This window comes from Leuciscus leuciscus, assembly GCF_965113295.1.
Source record: "Leuciscus leuciscus genome assembly, chromosome: 9".
Taxonomy (NCBI): domain Eukaryota; kingdom Metazoa; phylum Chordata; class Actinopteri; order Cypriniformes; family Leuciscidae; genus Leuciscus; species Leuciscus leuciscus.
The window spans coordinates 28,449,894-28,468,866 of record NC_138733.1 but is presented as its reverse complement, the minus strand read 5'-3'; the positions used below and the strand labels follow the sequence as shown (position 1 = coordinate 28,468,866).

The 18,973-nt window shown below is 37.2% G+C and overlaps 1 protein-coding gene across 6 annotated transcripts in view; it reads left to right on the top strand.

Annotated features, from left to right (window-relative positions):
• Window positions 1–13,668, top strand: part of nphs1 (NPHS1 adhesion molecule, nephrin) — a 108,845-nt gene extending 95,177 nt beyond the window's left edge. For 5 of the 6 annotated variants that reach the window (XM_082179100.1, XM_082179099.1, XM_082179101.1 and 2 more), the window contains 10 exons: window positions 4–155; window positions 1,398–1,509; window positions 2,590–2,771; window positions 5,242–5,298; window positions 6,985–7,104; window positions 7,782–7,827; window positions 9,722–9,845; window positions 10,043–10,109; window positions 12,043–12,185; window positions 12,406–13,668. In XM_082179100.1, the coding sequence (XP_082035226.1) occupies window positions 4–155; window positions 1,398–1,509; window positions 2,590–2,771; window positions 5,242–5,298; window positions 6,985–7,104; window positions 7,782–7,827; window positions 9,722–9,845; window positions 10,043–10,109; window positions 12,043–12,185; window positions 12,406–12,522 (1,120 nt within the window). In that variant the 3' untranslated portion in view covers window positions 12,523–13,668. Of the gene's footprint in view, window positions 1–3; window positions 156–1,397; window positions 1,510–2,589; window positions 2,772–5,241; window positions 5,299–6,984; window positions 7,105–7,781; window positions 7,828–9,721; window positions 9,846–10,042; window positions 10,110–12,042; window positions 12,186–12,405 lie in introns of those variants that run through there. The other variant, XR_014208526.1, reaches the window with a different exon arrangement.
• Window positions 13,669–18,973: the final 5,305 nt, after the last annotated feature.

Here is an 18,973-nt window from a genome sequence, read left to right as displayed (position 1 = left end):
CAGGTACGATGAGAAGACGGTGGTGACAGGTACCGTCCACACCAGCATTCTGACCGTCATAAACGTGAGTGCAGCTCTGGACTATGCCATCTTCTCCTGCACTGCCCACAACAGCATGGGAGAAGACTCTCTAGACATCCAGCTCCTCAGCACCAGTACGTACAAACAGGAAGTGAGCGGTTCAGGGCTAAGATGGAACGGTCAGCTTTAGCTGCATGGTCAGGTCACCTTCTCTTGAACCCCACTGAAAGGTGAAAGTGAATTAGCATACATTTATGAATAAATAAAAGCATAATAAATGAAAACAAACAGACACCGATGTCTAGGTGTCGGGGTTCTTATCTCCAACTTGTGCCCTGCAATGAGATTTGGTTTTTCTCGACCTGAGCATCAATTAATTATGAAGTTGTGGTAATCAACATCCGCTCGTTTTCAGTCTGTCCCTTTATTTACAGAACAATTGGGTGGATCGATCCGTCTACCTCTCTCACACAATGACTGCCACCCTCTCTCTTTGTAATACTAATGATGGTACTTTTTTTTACGTTGCAAACCACCTCTCCATTTCTCCAGCACTGAGAGTTCCTCAGAGTATTATTATCAGAAAATCTCTTTTAAAAAATGCACTCTCGATTACTATTTGGAAACTCGTAGCTTTAAAACTACACAAACATTGTTAACACACTTATAATGGAGATTTGTACCAAGGTTGTTATACAAAACAATTAAAAAGAGATGAAATTCTGAATATTTGTCATTCACTGAAAACATTTTTTGATAATATTATGTCAGTTTATTTACTGATTCCTGGCCACGATAGCTAGTTCTCTGTTGTAGTCTCTTTCTTTCATTGCTCTCTCTCTCTCTCTCTCTCTCTCTCTCTCTCTCTCTCTCTCTCTCTCTCTCTCTCTCTCTCTCTCTCTCTCTCTCTCTCTCTCTCTCTGAGGTCTGTGGAATCGACTTAGGCAGGCACGTTTTAATGTTTATCATAAAAACCATGAAATACAATCCAATATCCGCCTCTTTTTGTCCACACCTCCTTCTCTGATTTTACTGCCGTGAATATTCATAATTAATCTGACACAGCGATAATAAATTTTATTTGCTTCTTATCGTCAGTCGACTGGGGAACAGAATGGTGCAGATTTTTGCTCTCTGCTTTGCTATTTCGGATTGACCCCTTCAACAAGAGAGCCAACAAGATAATTAACCAGTTTCATAGTGTATTGACACACACATTTCTTTCTGTCTGTACAGTAGCCTGTTAATTTCTTTCTCGTTGTCTCTCTCTGTCTCTCTACCCCTCTTAAATAAACTTTCTGGAAGCAGTGCTAAATGATTTAGGCAGTAGTTGTTTTTTCTTGTTTTAATGAGCTTGTGTTCTCTGTCTCTCTCAGACCACCCCGATCCCCCGTCCGACCTGAAGCTGCTCCGTGTCGACCATAACTCCGTGACTCTGGAGTGGATGCCCGGGTTTGACGGTGGTTTGACTCAGAACTTCCGCGTCAGGTGAAGTTATCATAAATGCAGCTGTGAGGTGTCTAAAACGTGGAGTTTTTTGTGGATATGTTTTATCTCTCAGTCTACTGTCACAACACTGCAGACATTTCAGCTGGCTGATATAAATGTTTATCTAAGTCCATGGCACCATCAATTCTATATTCCCTGATAGGAAAGGTAGGTTTATTTCATAGTAATTCAGTCCTGTCTGGTTCAGAAGTTTGAGATCACATTCAAAGTGTGGGATTAAAAAAAAACAAAGAGTTACATATGTAACCCGGTTCCCTGAGAAGGGAACGATGCATTGCGTCATGGCATTGACGCTATAGGAACGCCAAAATGCAGCGTTGATGTCCCTCGAAAGGGAACGTCTCAGGGTTGTATATGTAACCCGGTTCCCTCAGAAGGGAACGAGACACTGTATCATGGTGTTGTTCCTTTAGGTACGCCATAATGCAGCACTGAGATCCCTCAAAAGGGAACACGGGACATTTATGACGTAAAATGAATAAGAAGGTGAGCACCTTGAATGCAGAAACTTAAATATTTCTTATTCATTAATTAGTTTTTTGGATTGTTCTCAAATCATGCTGGATCACATGATAATCAGGTTTTACAAACCAAACATCAGATAATATTCACCTTTTGACACAAATCACTAATGAAATGAATAATGATTGATACATGAATTCATATATATAAAAAATTAAAGTAGAAAAATTGAAGCAATTATATATTTGGACCCCATTTTATGAAAGTGAAATATAAAATAATTTAAGAACATTAAAAATGTATAGGAATAAAAAATAAATACAAGTTTAATATGGAAATGTATGAAAATAAATAATAATAAAAAGGACATCAATTGATATTTTTTATATTCAACTTTTCACATAGATGTTTATGTGAAAATACATTTGGTAATAAAAATTGGTGGTCTCAGACTTTTGGACCCAAGTCAGGTGTCATCTAAGAACACAAGATGAATAAAAAATGAAAGGAAAACTTAAGTTTAACTTAGAAATGTATGTAAATAAATAATAAAGAAAAAAACATATGCAAGTATGTAAACATCTGTTTTATTGTCAGGTACCAGTGGTCAGGATCGGCGAGTTTCATGTATGTGGACGTGTTTCCTCCGACAGCTACTGTGTATACCGTCACGGCCCTCAACCCGTCCACATCGTACAACTTTTCAGTCAACGCTCTCAATACAATGGGAGAGAGCAGCTATGCAGACAACAACAAAATACTGACGGTCACCACTGCTGGTAAATTCAGCTCAGCCTGTCTGATAAAGCTTTCCCGACACATAAACCAAATTATTCATCATTTGGGTTCCGACCACGGTGGGTTTTCTTGTAGGTTTAGATACAGGCTTTACTTTCCACTGATTTGATGAGCCATTCATCAATCTGACCGATCACATCTAATTTGTAAGGCAAAGATCACGGCTGAGTCTCATGCAAATAAGCCGAATGACTGAACGTCTACACCAATCAGTGCACCAGTGTGTTTTCTGAATGCATATTTCAGTCTGTATTTTGCCCGGATGCGTGAGGGAGAGGGAGAAAAATCGAGTGATAGAGGGAGAGAGACAGAAAACAAAACCGTGTGATGTATGATAAATGATGATAAGCTACATTCCCTCGGCAAACATAATGAATTCTGCAATTGTAATGTCATAGCATTTGATTTGCAAAACAAATTAGTCATGAGCACAGGCAGCTGACGGAAGTACAGAAAACACAACATGGCTCTGCCACAGAGTTCACTGATAGTACAACTGACAGACCTTAGTTATTTAATAATTATGAGCTATTTAAAGGGAAATTCTGATATATTTTACTCACTTTCAATATAACAAACCCATCTCTTCCATGGAGCACAAAAGGAGATATTAAGAGATCGGGAAAAAAAGGAAGTAGCTTTCTGTGAAGTAGCTTTCCCCTTTTTTATTTTTGCTAAAATGTCTTACTTTTTTGTAATTGCCGTGTCACTTAAAGGGACCGTATGTAAGATTGTGGCCAAAACTGGTACTGCAATCATTTTCAAATTACTGTAGAGCGGTGTATCCCCGCCCCCTCCCCCTGACTCGAGGTTGCCAGTTAGGCTGCAGGATCCAGCAGGAACGTAGGCTGCTACAAGGAGCTTCCAATGGCAAGTGACGAGTCCTACACAGTACGTTTTTTTTTTTCGGACTTTGTCACGACGTATTTCGGATTCATAACGAGGTCTTTTAGGTTTCGTAACGTTAGACATTTTTTTTATCCGACACGTTTGTAGCTGCAGCTGTGGTAACTAGAGCAGAGCTGGCAACCCGGATGCCGAAACACTACTGACTTCGTGATTGGTAGATAGGTGGAGGGTGGAGCATCAGGCCAAAACACAACATGACAACATCAACATCAGTTGAGGGCTGCAACTTCACTTTTAAATGACAATATCCTGGCCGGACTAATGTTGTCAGTGATATAAGTATTTGAAATGAACATGATTTCTTAATGTCTAGTGACATATCAGGGCCATTTTATGATTAATTGAAATACATTTCTTACATACGGTTCCTTTAAGTCTCTTCTGCTCACCAAGGTTGCCTTTATTTGATCAAAAACACAGTAAACAGTAATATTGTGAAATATTAATACAATTTAAATTAACTTTTCTTTTTTAATATAATTGAAAATGTAATTTATTCATGCTGCAATTTTCAGCATTATTACTCCAGTCTTCAGTGTCACATGATCCTTCAGAAATCAATCTAATATGCTGATTAGCTGCTCAAGAACCATTTCATCTTATTATCATCAATGTATGTGTTTTTATGGCGCTTTTTTCCAGGATACATTGGTGAACAGAAAGTTCTAAATCATTTTGAAATAGAAATGTTTTGTAACATTATAAATGTCTTTACCTTCACTTTTGATTAATTCAAAGCATTCTTGCTGAAGAAAAGTATAAATTCCTTATTTATCCCAAACTTCTGAACATTAGTAAAGTGTTTCTTTACATTTTTACATTATTACATTTACATTTTTGTATTTTATTTGAAGAGTGAAAGCATCATTGTAATAGCATGGAATGCATTTTTTTTTTAAACTACCCCTTTATGGATGAATAACAACTAGTAGGTCAGTTTGTACAGTTCTCACTAAAACTCCAATAAAACAAATACTTAATTCCGTTTGATCAATGGCGTATGCTTGAGAAGCATTCGACAATAACTAGACTACGAAAAAGCATGAGTGAGTTTCGTAGGTATGTGTACTGCAATTGATTTTACAATCAATCACCTTATTTCAGCTCAGTTTAAGCCAAATGTAATTTAATGCAAATGAAAACAAAGGTGTGAAAGTACTGTACAGTCCATTCAAGTACCTTGTTTCATTTGTGTCAAATTAAATAAGCCATTTACTCTGACACAAGTCTTTACATATCACAGTGGGGCTTTTCAGGCTAGACTAAGTCTATAATCTTTGATTTTACACATTGGAATTCATTATTTTCCACTTTGTACTTGCCGTCAACTCTAATGGACTCTAATGCCGACTACACATAGTGCTAGTGTTGTAGGTTCTACATAATACAGCGTGTTTTTAAGTGCATCGCAAACAAGAACAATGCATGAATCAATATTCGCTTTTGATTTTCTGAGCTTAGACTCATGGTCAGAGCAGAAGAAAGTGACTGTGCTCTGTAACCTCTGCATTAAGTGATTTACCTTGTCTCTGTTTCTCTCAGATGCTGAGGAAGCTGACGGTGGGGTCTCACCAGAAGACCAGGATTCAGCTTTTGCAGGTGCTGCATTTCCTCCTCCGGCTCACTGCAGCTGCTATTTATCAAATGTAGAAAAGGCCTGACACCCCAGAATTCAGATCAATTTCTCAGCTCATACTTCAGTTTCCATGGCCTTTGCCGGCCTGTTTCATGTGCTTTCATAAAGCCTTGGGGCTCAATGTTTTCTCTTCTGCGGTTTGGTGCAGTTTTGCTCAGGCTGAACGCTTTGGTGCAATTTAATGGGACACAGTGGCAGTTATTGACCCTTAATTCGGGGTACGGAATAAACTGACATTAGCTTGCGGCAAATTCGAGGTCCGCCGGATACTGCTTTGCATTTTGATTGGGTTTGTGTAGAAAAGATTCATTAGGGTTTTCAATTTCCTTGGATAGTTCCTATGTCATCGGATTGATTTGGGAATGATACACTGTGTGAGGGATTTTTTTTTTTTTCAGGGAGAGATTTATCAATGTCTCTCGTCTATGTGAATAAACCAGTTCATGCGGCATTGGAGGTCTTTTCACGCGGCAAGGCAAGACTCGAGCGTGTCAAATCTGTACGCTCTCTTCTGCAAAACAGTGACATATTGCAAATCCAACAAGACAGTGACAGAGAATAGTTGTGCAAATTCAACCCATGACATCTTTCAACTTCATGAACATATTTATGGCACAGCTGCCATTAATATATGTGTCTTGTACCCAAAAAGACTTTGAATGCTTAAGTCATGCTTTAAAATGCCATTGCACTGCTTGACAATATATCTACCAAAGTAGTAACAAATGATGCTCTAAGTAAGTCCAGCTAACACATTTCTGAGATGTTTTTGCAAACACCTTTAAGCAAATGATGTCAGGGTGATTTTTTGTGGATCTTTTTAAGTCTGTTCCTTTTTAAGACTTTTCCACCAAAAGTACTATTTAATTGGCATTAAAAAAATTAAGTTACTATCAAGATATCATTAACTAAAACCATAAAAAAAATGGGTTACTTGAAATAAAATAAAGATCAAATTAATTAAAATATAAATATAAAATATAAAAATAAAATCTAATTGAATACATTAACAAAAACTATAATATTGCATCAATGATACTAAATTAACACTGGTTACAATTAATTACAATTAATTTATAAGAAAATTGGCGTTAGTTACACTATTCAACGCTGGCTGGACAAAGTAAATGAGCCGTTATAAAAAAAGTATTAAAAAAGATTAGTAATAATAATAATAATAATAATTAGTATTATTTTTAATAGTTAATTATTAATTAATAATAAAATGTTTAACAATAATATTAAGTATCATTATTATTATTATTATCACTTTTATTATTATAATTTTAAATAATTATTTATTGTGTTGTTTAAAAATATATATTTAATTGTATTATACAAATTATATGCTGCACTTTCTCACATTCCTAGTTTTTAATTGGTCAGAAGTTAGCAATTTTTTTTTTTAATTGTGTGACTGAAAACCACCAGAAAATGTCCAAATAGTTTAAACATTTTGATCTTAATTTTAAAGAGTTAATTATTGTTTTTACACTTTTAAAACCACACTTCTTTTGTAAAATGTTTAGCTTGAAAAGTCACTTGTCTTTAGTGTCCAGATACTTTTTGGGGCCACTGACTGTGTATCCCTTAAATAAAGTACACACTCTTTATTTTAATTTTTTTATATGACACTTGTTCCTCAACAGGTCGTGGTCTTCCTGTCTATGCCGTGGTGATCCTGGTTGTGGGCGGCCTCCTGTTATTCCTAAATCCATTGAGCTGCTTTCTATTCGTCAGATATAAAAACAGAGGGCGGAGCCTGAAAGGTATCCGACAGTGAAACTCCTCAGCGTGTCACCGCTTCAACTCTGCGCTGTTAGACAGCGTGTCCCAGACTGGTCGACTCTCAGAGACAGCACGCAGCGCAAAAGGGATGAACTGTCTGAATCCTAATATGACTTCTCACTTTTAAATCCATCTCTCTCTCTCTTTCTCTTATCTCGCTCGCTGGCTCCTCAGCCATCTGCATCATCCCGCCATCTCTCCTTTCCACGGCAGCTGTCACTTCCTCCCTTCGTCTCTCCCCTTATCTCGCCCCTTTCCCTTTCGTCCTCTGTCATTCTCTCTCTCACTCACCCCATCTGTCTTTTTTTTCGCCTCGCCCCTTCCTTCAAACTGTCAGGTGTCTCGTCTCTCCCCTCTCATCTCTCGCTCACGACTTTTTTTTCTTTTTTTTTCTCTATTCATGAACCTGTCGTCCTCTCTTCTCGCTTTCAATTTGGACGGCCCTTTTTATCAGTTTATTAAAGCTACTGTCACAACACAATTTGTAGGGAGGAACCAATAATTGAATGGCGTATGATGAATGTTCCGTACACAAACAATCTCGTGTTCTGTCTTTCTGGTGTTCTGTCTTTTCTGGTGTCCTTTCATTTCTGTCATGCTCTCCTTCCTATGACTTTTGCCCTCTAACAGCCCACTCTCCTTTGGTTTTTGCCTCCAGAGGACACCAGGAGCATTTCACAGGAGACGAAAAGCGAGGAGCAGAGGTCAGTCATGTTAGTTCTGTTGCAAGTATGCCCACTCAGCCCTGACCCTGAGGTGTCATCACCCTGAAAAAATAAAAGACGAACTACTTTCTGATGAACATGTGACCGCAAAACTTGTTACTTGGTTGCTAGTTTGTTATTTACTGCCAAAGTGTAATGCTTGGGATTAGGAGAGTGAAGAAACCCCTACACCTTAATGTGAGCAATAGTAATGGTGATGTGTGGCTTAGAAAGCCGCACTAACAAGCAAGACCAGCATGCTGTGATGGCTCGAAGGCATTCAGAACAACTTCTGCCTGTCTGGGTGAGCCTTCCAGCTTCCAGTGGCTATAGAAGCCCTCAAGACGGTGTATAGAAATGCTGCTTAGCTTGCATCTCCATAAATAGACTCAGAGTTTTTATTTCACCAGCCTACATTTGACAGAGTCATGAGCTTAAAAAAAAAAAAAGGCAGAATAGACAAAAGTTTTGGAGTTTTAGTTGGATATTACAAAAAGAGAAACCTAAGCCTTATGTGTGTAACTTAAGTGCATGTAACTTCAAAGGTGCACAATGTGACTTTGTGTTTGTTCAAAATTAACTAAATTGAAATAATGAGATCAATCCTTCTTCCAAAACGTGTTTTTGTCTTGCCCTGATTCACTATGGTAACTTGTAAGCCTATTGTACGTGTATTTTAGACTTGTCGGGATGGTTTTCAAAGGAAATAGTGCCACTCGCCCGTGCGTTTAGTCATATCTGTAAATAGAGAAAAGCTGCTCCGGCTACTTTGAGGCGTGTGGAAGAGGTTAGTTGTCACAACAAGCAAAAACGATTCTCCCATCTCAGGGGAATCACCCATTTTAAACAAACGCAGAACAGAGGAGAGTCTGCTGGCAAAAAGAGAACGTGACAGAGCTTGTAATAAAACAAGAACCAACATTGGCTTGGCTTTTCAGAGGTGGCGAGAACTGAGGGATGTGAAATGTTGTCAAAGGGACATGGAGTTGGTGTTTTTATTACTCAACATGTGAGTAAAGTATTTTATTGAAGAGATAAATTGCCATATGTATCTCTCTAACAGAGTTGATTGTAAAACATTATCTATTGTGAAGGATCAGTTCATTGTGGTTGTTGTAGAACTGTGCTGGAGTTTACAAGTACTGTCTATTAATGGGTAAAGTTACAGTAACATCTTCAGCTAGTCATCTAAACGGATTATTTCTCTTAAGCCTAGTAGTGATTTTTTGGAGCTGTAGGATAACCATATCCATCCGCAAAGTCACGCAGAGCTGAAGCACAGCCAAAACAATGTTCTTCTACAAAATACATGCCGTTTTGTTTTTAACTGTTAGAGGGCCAGAAGTTACATAGTTTACCTTTAAATTTAACAGAAATGACATTTGTAAAGCAGCAAATATCCCAGAATATTCAATGAGAAATATACATGATTTATTTTACCCTTTGGGAATTGATCGTGAAAAGTGGACATTACGTCGTGGTTAAGAAGATTATAATTGCAATACGGGTAAGAAAGCGCTTCAAAATTATATATAACATATAAGTTTGTAACATTAAATAATTTATATTATTTTTAATGTATTAACAGATTTTAATATATTAATATGGAATAGGCCTATATGTGTGTGTGTATATAAATTTAAATGAATGGCAAAATTATACACACATATATATGATGATTCTGTGTATGTATACAACATGCATTAAGTGAATAATTTGTAATTGAAAATTGAAACCTTCTAATCATTTCCCATTAATTTCCAATTTTCCAGACTTCTATATTGATTGACTGCTTCTTGGAAAATCCTCCCTGGTTGCAGAAGTTCTTCTTTCTTGTCTGGTTTTCTAACTTGCAGTTGTGATTTGTGAATGTGAAGTTTCTCTGTTTCTGCAGGTCCATGTCGAGCAGCTCAACACGCTATGCGAGCAGAGAGCTTATCAACACCTCGGCACAGCGAACGCTCCTCATCGACAGCAGCTCTGAGCCTGACAACAGCGTCTATGAGAGCTACGGACGGGTATATCAATGGACACTCACGCAGCCAATGGAAAGGGCTGTTCTAGCAAAACGTTCAGATAAAAATACATAACGTTCAGATAAAAATACATTAAAAAAAGAATGTTTGCTGCCTTGTGATGAAAAGATCCCACCTGAATTCACAAACAATATTTATTGCTACTGAAGATGTTCTTTCTTTTTCCTACATCTCAATAGCAGCAGAGTTCTCATTATTACTACAGTCCTGCGCTGTATACTCACCCTGAAGGCCCCGAGGATTATGGTGAGACTGCATTTAATGTGGTTATGCACACTTTATAGGGATTTAAAGCTTAACTTTTTATATTTTTTAGGTTCAAATAATCTCCCTTTCTCAAATAACTTCCTGCCTATTTAGCAAAAATCCCCAGAATAAACTACATATTTTACTTATAATGTCACTGCCACAAATGTTAGGGTGTTGTAGGTGGTTGCCAGGACATTGCTATGTGACTGCTAATGTTCTAATGTGTTTTGCTTATCGCTATGCAGTTGCTAAGATGTTCTGAGTGGTTGCAGCCCATCACTATGCAGTTGCTAGGGTGTTCTGAGTGTTTGTTGCTCATCACTGTGCAGTTACTAGGGTGTTCTGAGTGTGTGCTGCTCATCGCTATGCAGTTGCTAGGGTATTCTGAGTTTTTGTAACTCATCACTATATTGTTGCTAGGGTGTTCTGAGTGTATGTAGCTCATCCCTATGCAGTTGCTAGGGTGTTCAGAATGGCTGTAGCCTATCGCTATGCAGTTGCTAGGGTGTTCTGGGTGTCTGTTGCTTATCGCTATGCAGTTGCTAGGGTGTTCTGACTGTTTGTTGGTCATCACTATGCAGTTGCTAGGGTGTTCAGAATGGCTGTAGCCTATCGCTATGTAGTTGCTAGTGTGTTCTGAGTGTTTGTTGCTCATCACTATGCATTTGCTAGGGTGTATCGAGTGTCTGTAGCCTAACGCTATGCAGTTGCTAGGGTGTTCTAAGTGTCTGTTGCTAATCGCTATGCAGTTTCTAGGGTGTTCTAAGTGTCTGTTGCCCATCACTATGTAGTTGCTCGGGTGTTCTGAGTGTTTGTTGCTCACCGCTATCCAGTTGCTATGGGATTCTAACTGTTTGTTGCTCATCAGTATGCTGTTGTTAAGGTGTTCTGACTGTTTGTAGCTCATCACTATGCAGTTGCTAGGGTGTTCTGAGTGTTTGTTGCCCATCACTATGCAGTTACTAGGGTGTTCTGAGTGTTTATTGCCCATCACTATGCAGTTGCTAGGTTGTTCTGAGTGTTTGTTGCTCATCACTATCCAGTTACTAGGGTGTTCTGAGTGGTTATAGCCCATCGCTATGCAGTTGCTATGGTGTTCTGAGTGTCTATAGCCCATCGCTATGCAGTTGCTAGGATGTTCGGTTGTAGCCCATCACTATCCAGTTGCTATGGTGTTCTGAGTGTTTGTAACTCATTGCTATGCAGTTGCTAAGGTGTTCTGAGTGTCTGTATCTCATTGCTATGCAGTTACTAGGGTGTTCTGAGTGGTTATAGCCCATCACTATGCAGTTGCTAGAGTATTCAGAGTGTTTGTGTGAACCTAGATGTAAGTTTGTGGGATTTGTTCACCGGTTTTATCACCTGCCAGGCAAAATCACTTAGAAAACTAATAGCTTATCTCTCATCAAGCCACATGATTTGATGTATCATTCACGCCTATTGCACAAACAGCATGTAACTAATTTAATAGTTAGTTAGGGATTTGAACATACCTTATGCCGGGAACACACTTAACGACTAGCTGAAACATTCTAAGATTGAACTGAACACACTTACAGACTGTTTCCATTAACTGCAGCAGATTTTAAACACCGACTGTGAACACCGACTTAACACGACTCGGCACGTTTGGGCATGATCAGTCGTAAGTATCGAATTACATTCATGATCGGCCGTACAGTCGTGTGTCCCCGGCTTAAGTATGCGTAATAGTAATAGTGATCCTTGCCTACAAAGAAATATATTCTGTCTCTCATAATGTGTGAGGGGAGTCTTTTTAGATCACTTCATCATCCAAGTTCTCTGCTTTTAAAAGCTCTTTTGTTTTTATGCAAAGTGAGTGTTCAATATTTGAGCAAACGTTCAAACGTTTTTGCAACTTGAAGGTTCACAGCTGAAGTATTGATGTGCTGAGTTTCCTTCCCTCCAGATGGCAGATTCGGCACCAGCCCTCTCGCTCATGACTATGAGGAGGTGAGAGGCTGGGGGACGTCCCAGGACCTGCAGAGCTACTCACTGCTGCCCCCTGCTGGCCACTCGGATCCACGAGCACCAGTCTCCACATACCATGAGGTGGGTGTGTAAACCAACAACCTGTCTGTGCCAAATGTGTGATCTCTAATTCACAACTGTACATTTCATATCTAAATTCCCAGTTTTAATTCAAATGATACATGGTATATACACAACCTCTGAATTATGGTATTGCAGAATAGTTTTTATATAAAAGATTCTGTCAGTTTGATGTTTCTCTTTTGTTTATAGCTGTCGCTTATTGCACTTTTCTCCACAGGGAAGGGTGTACGGTAAAGCTGATATGGACGTAACAGCCGGAGTTTATGATTCTATGGTGTACAGACGCAGGAGAGACACGGACTTGCCGTTTGAGCTCAGAGGGGAGCTTGTTTAATAAGAGTGGCGCTGATGAATGCAATTCACCAGTCTAGACCGGCTTAGGTTTACGTGTTGATAAAACATTTTTACTTTTACTTTTCCTATTATTTGTCTAAAATATGTTTGCCGTGTTGTTACATTCTAGGCCTAAATGGATTATTATAATTTTTTGGTCTAAATCAGATTTTAATTTAAATTTTATATCTGCTACTGCCTATGTCAGTATCTCCTCTTTTTAAAACATCAAACAGGGCTTTGAAACACTCCGCTTGTCTGTCATCTTTGGCCAAACAGATAGCCCCGCCCCCAAACTAACAACATTTTGTTCCTTGGAAATTATCCAACGATTTGACTTACTTACACACTACTGTACAAACTTTGGTTGTCTTGGTTCTCTTATGCTCACAAAGACTACATATATTTGATAAAAAATACAGTAAAAACAGTAATATTGTGAAATATTATTACAATTTAAAATCTTTTTTTTCTATCTGAATACATTTTTTAACGTAATTTATTCCTGTGATCAAAGCTGAATTTTCAGCATCATTAATCCAGTCTTCAGTGTCACATGATCCTTCATAAATCATTCTAATACGATGATTTCGTGCTTAAGAAATATTTCTTATTGTTATCAATGTTAAAAACAGTTGTGCAGCTTAATATTTTTGGTGGAAACTGTGATTTTTATTTTTTTTTTATGAATAGAAAGTTCCAAAGAACAGCATTTATTTTAAATATAAATATTTTGTAACATTATAAATTGTGAATTAAAATGAATAAATATGGTCTGCTAAATGCATAAATGTAAATGTAATTAATTTCTTTGAAAACAACCTACTTTCTGTTTTCAAAAAACATATGTCTCTGCTTATAGGCCTGGGTGTAGAGAAGAAGTATTTTAGCATAACCTTTAAAAATGAGTCCATTCGTATACATTAATATCAATTACAATAGCAAAAACAATGTGCAATTACAAGCTACTCTAGTAATTGCATATTAGGTCATTAATTTGTATTACTAAGAACTTGATTATGTGTTAGTTACTAAGTGTGACCCTTGTCTGTACTTTAATATGTATCTTTCTGAGGCCTAGTTTAGCATTTACTTAGTGTTCTCATCTACCTTCAGTAATAAAAAAGAATTAAAAAAACTGATAAGACACATATTATGTAATGCAACTTTTTAAGCGATGAGGTACTATCTAACATGCTATTATTTATACTGAACTTAATCGTTTTTCCTGATGGCATACGCTCCTCTTGGGATTCTTGGAAAGTGTGGAGCTTTGTCCCAAGAGGAAGTCTTTGAATGTGAGAACAGGGATAAAAGTCTCGAGTCCTTGAGTCTGCGGAAGCCGACAACAATAACAACATCAACAACAGCCTTCTTTGACACACATTTGTGTTGTTATCATGTATATATCATCACAGGGAGCTAAACAGGGAAACTAGGCAAAGGGTACATTTTTGAATTAGTCTGTAATCAAATCATTGGCTTGGAAAAGGAAAAGGTTGCCTTAAAGATAAAACATTTAAATCCTTACATTTATTTACCTTCCTATATATATATATATATATATATATCATTTAAAAAAAAAAATTTGTGTGAAACACAGATGTTTTGCAGAACGCTCATGCTGCACTTTTTCATATAACAACATTTAATAAGTCCTAAGACTTAAAATACAGCAAACTCTCTAAGGGGCTGTTTACACGACACCGGTTTCAACAAAAAACGGAAAACTTTTTATGCGTTTTGGTCGTTCATTTACACGACAACGACGTTTTGGAGGCCTGAAAATGCAAACTTTTGAAAACAGGTTTCACAGTGCAAGTTTTTCCGCTATTTTCACAAATTTGTGGAAAAACACTGACGTCTCGCGCATGCGTATTACGTGTTCAGTCTATAGGCGTGTAGTTTTTCTTTAGAAAGTGACATCGCCAACTACTGGCCTGGCATGAATAATACAGCGGTTTCAGTTGTTTTCACAGATCTGTGTGAATGGGGATTGTTTTGACAACATTTGTCGTCTGTACGCTAAAAATGCAAAGGATAACTTTTCCGTTTTAGTACAGAATTTTGTGTAAACATACCTTAAAAAAATATGTGTAATATCTATTAAATATTTGAATATAACTTAAATGATTGTCTAAGTTGGACATACCAAAATAAATGACTAAATATCCAACAGTTCATTTAGCATATTTAAGTTTTTGTAATAAAAAGAAATTGGTATTTGACCAACATATAATTTTTTTAAGATAATACTTAATTTTTTTAATAAATTTCAATAAAAATATTTGAGAATGGAGAAATGATACTGATCAGTTTCAAGAACTACAATTATTACTCATTTCATATCAATATTTGTAACAACAAATTAGGAAATTGAGACTCAAAGAGTCTTAAAAAAAATATTTTCCCATGGTGCTTTGATACAGACTGAGAGTAAATATTGAAATTAATTGTTACTTTGTGTGTTTTTGCACAGAATTAATATAGATGGAGATCCATCAGTGTTTAATGTTCTGTTATGTTGGAATGTATAGGGGTTTCTGTTATGTTAACGTTTTGGGGGGTTACCATTGTGTACCAAGTATCACATGGCCTACTTTTGTGGTGCTTTTTTGTTCCTTTCTGGATCTCGACAGTCCATTGTCTTTATCTACCTTTGTTTTATGGAGAGAAAAAAGGCAGCTTTTAGATTAAACATCTCCTTTGTGTTCCACTGAAGAAAGAAAATCATACCGGTGTGGTTATTTCTGGGTGAACTGTTCCTTTAAAATCCATCTTGTTTCTTCTGTCTGCTTTGGATGCTTTCAACTAAGCTGGCTTATCAAGAGTGGATGCTAAATTACAGGTTGGGAAGGATGCCAGTGCGTAACAGCTTGTTTAATTGTAAATCAAAGGTAGTCTATAACCCATTGTCTTCTGCGGCTCTAATTTCAGAAATTTTATTGCTGTCGTTTGGCACGAGAACTAACACTGCAATCTTCCCTCCCTTTTTCTCCGATGCTCCTTAATGCTGAGTTTCTCCTTCATGTCCATGGAGACCCGGCCGTGACCCTGCGCCCTGGCGCCGGCGTGACAGGGAACAGACTTCCAACGCTGCTAATGTGAAAACAACTGTTCAGACACCTGGCTTGAGGTGGGTCGATCTCATCTCCTCTCTTCTGTGTAGACACAATCCACTTGCCCTGTTGACCGGTTCACCAGCCATGTCAAATGCCTCAAGCAGCCACGATGTCTGGAGATGGGAAGTTATTGTTGCCATAGTTACTGTGCCTTTCCACCGCGTTTTAATGTTGTCCACCTTGCAGGTAATTTATATGATGGAGAGAACGCCTGCGTTTTTAGTATTCCATGATATTTAGAGCATCTGGGCATAGTTGTTTTTCCTAAAGATTAGTTCTTAGATTGGAATGAACCCATCTGTGATTATCTTTAGCTTCCAAGCGGATGTGATTTCACATGAAAAAAAGTTTCTTTTTATGCTTTTTCTTCTCATCCTCCTTTATAATGTATAAAACTCAGATCAATAAACCACAGTCTTACAACAGCAAAGGTATGCAAATGAAAGATGAGGTGTTGATTGTCAAGTAGTACAGCAGGATATTAAAAGAAAATGTTGTTACGCTGTATTGTTCTGTTTTCCTCTTAGTATTCATCACACTGTTTCTCCATGTGTACATATATAGTGTAAGTCTGTGTGTCCAAAGGTTCATAAATCCAGGTGTAAATTATTCCAAGGTGCAGGAGAAGCATCTTGATTATGCATGATTAATACGATAAAAGACATATCTAGTATAACCAACTTTATTTTCATATTAAACATTGCAACAGACAATTAAGTCTCAGTTTAGCACTTTCAAATGTGACCTTTTAATATTAAATGAATGAATAATAAATGTATATTTGTATGGATTTAAATACACATGGATGTATTATATGCACATGTACCGTATATTAGGCTACATGAACGTATGGGAATTTATATTTATTTAAAAGAGTATAGGCTGTTATTTTTCGACGTGCTCAGGAATAGGGAGTAAGTCTCATTTTGAAAACTGCACCATCCAGAGGTCAAGGTAAAGGTCCGTTCCAGCTAAGAAAAAAAAAAAAAAAAAAACGCTTTTGTTAAAGTTCACATTATATTCACACATAAGTTATGAAAATGTTATTTCTGAATTCTCACTGACCATTCAAAATGTCCAGGTTTTTATGTCATGCGAACGTTTAGGGAACATTCAGTTTTATCATTTTGCAAATATTGCGTTACTTTTGAATGTTCACTGAACATTCCAACTTAAAAACCGTCCAACTTAAACGTTTCAAAAAAATGTTCCATGAATGATTTTAAAATACATTTCTAGGCCAGATAGCCTAACTGAACGTCCTATTAACTCTTTCCCCGCCATTGATGAAATTGTCTGTCATTACAGTATGTAGGCTACTCGATCTACTCTGTTTTGATCATCGTTCTGTATCCGATCCAGCTTTTTGTTCAAAATGTTGTTTTTTCATAAAACTGACCCACATTCAAGTGTGTGTTTTTTAACGCAGAAGCTCTGTTATTTCTTTTGATATATTGTATTTTCAGATATTTATACAACAAAATATTCTGGGGAGCCATGAAATACATTTTTTATTTTTTGAAATAAAAAAATGCTGGCAGGGAAAGTTAACTAGCAAGTTTTATTAACAGAGTGTTAGCCAGGCCTATATTACAGTAGCTACATAAAACACCATCTCTAGCTCGTATTATACAATATGTTCTTCTTTTGTAATGTTTGTATGAACAATCAGGCATAGCCTACATTCTGAGAAAAATTGCTTATTTGAGACATGATGCTTTAGTAAACAATAGCACGGTAACGGATAAGGAGGCTGCCGCAGATGAGATGATAATGTTATGTACGAAAAGCAGCATAAATCCCATACTTCCCCTTGTATGTTCACATTCCCCATTTGAGCTGAGAGCCTAGAAAAGTCATGCAAATTCTACACACGCACACACAAAAACACCAGAGCCCTCACTCCAACTTCCACACTTGAGTTTGTATTGTAGTCTGTCACATGATAATAATGAGTCCTTGTAGTACACAAACACACCCACATGCTCACACACACACACACAAACAAACTCAATCAACGTGTGTGTTGTCACGCCAGTTGAAGAGAACACAATCCTTTATTTGGATCATCATGTTACCATGCAGCACGGCGAAACACTGTTTTGCCTTAGGGTAGATCCTCTCAGATCTCTATTGTTTAACCATCTAACGATAGTGAAAGTGCCAACCCTCTAACTCTTTTATATTAGTGCAGCCACAGATCATTATATCTTAAAAAGTGGGAAATGTAAAGTTTAAATTTGTTCATTTGTGCTATTGACCCTCAAATTGTGCTAAGCGGTGTGCTATAACTTTTTTAAGGGGTTGGACAGGATTCATAATAAAGTAACTTATGTCACAATCGATGTCACAAAATCAACAATTATATATATATATATATATATATATATATATATATAATCTGACAACATGTCACTCACATGACATAACAACGATAGCAAACCACAACCATCCAATTACTTCCCGATGGACAAAATCAAGTCCCGGCCTACATTTTGACTTATTCGAGAAGCCATTTTACTCTACATCACAATATTCATGGATTTCATCAGGTCCCTTTCCACAGGTGTATTAATCAAGCACAATGCAGTCTGCATTCATAATCTAGGTGCTTGATTGTATACACCTGTGAAAAGGGACCTGATGAAACCCATGAATAGGGAAGAAAATACGATCGCAACTTCCGTCTCATGCTAACTTTGAGAAAATGTAAGTCCAGTTCATTTAATTATATTACAATCAGCTCAGTTAATTATGTATTATTTATTTAGGCTACTTTATTTAAATTAATTGTAATTAATTGTAATTCTTTTTATTTACAAAAAAAAAAAAATCAACCTTTCGATACTAATTTGTGGTCATCATACAACAAAAATGAACAAGAATGGGCTATTGTCTTGAGAGACCCTAGGAAATTAGACTTTGATCAAAAGGCACAGATAATTAATGAATATTTCCTGCAATTAGTCTTGGTTTGTAAGTGCATGTTGTCCTTTCCTCATTTCCATTGAAGCATTAGCTCAAATCAGGATTGGTGTCCCACAGTTAAGCAGTTTTTAGCTCTGTCGGCGTGATCAGCGACAGCCAACCAGCTTTCATGCACAAATCTGTCGCAGGGATTTGTGGGTAGAGCGCTGTAATAAACTACATCCAGTAGGTTTACTGTAGCTGCAGCTGTGCACTCATAGATTATGTCACCGCTGTTAAAGGCCCACAGAACGCTTGACTCTGCACTTTTTTTTTTTCTAACTTTGAAAAGTGACAAATTACTTTTATCTGCAGAGGACAGATTAATCTATTTTTTATATGTGTATATAAAAGATGACTTGC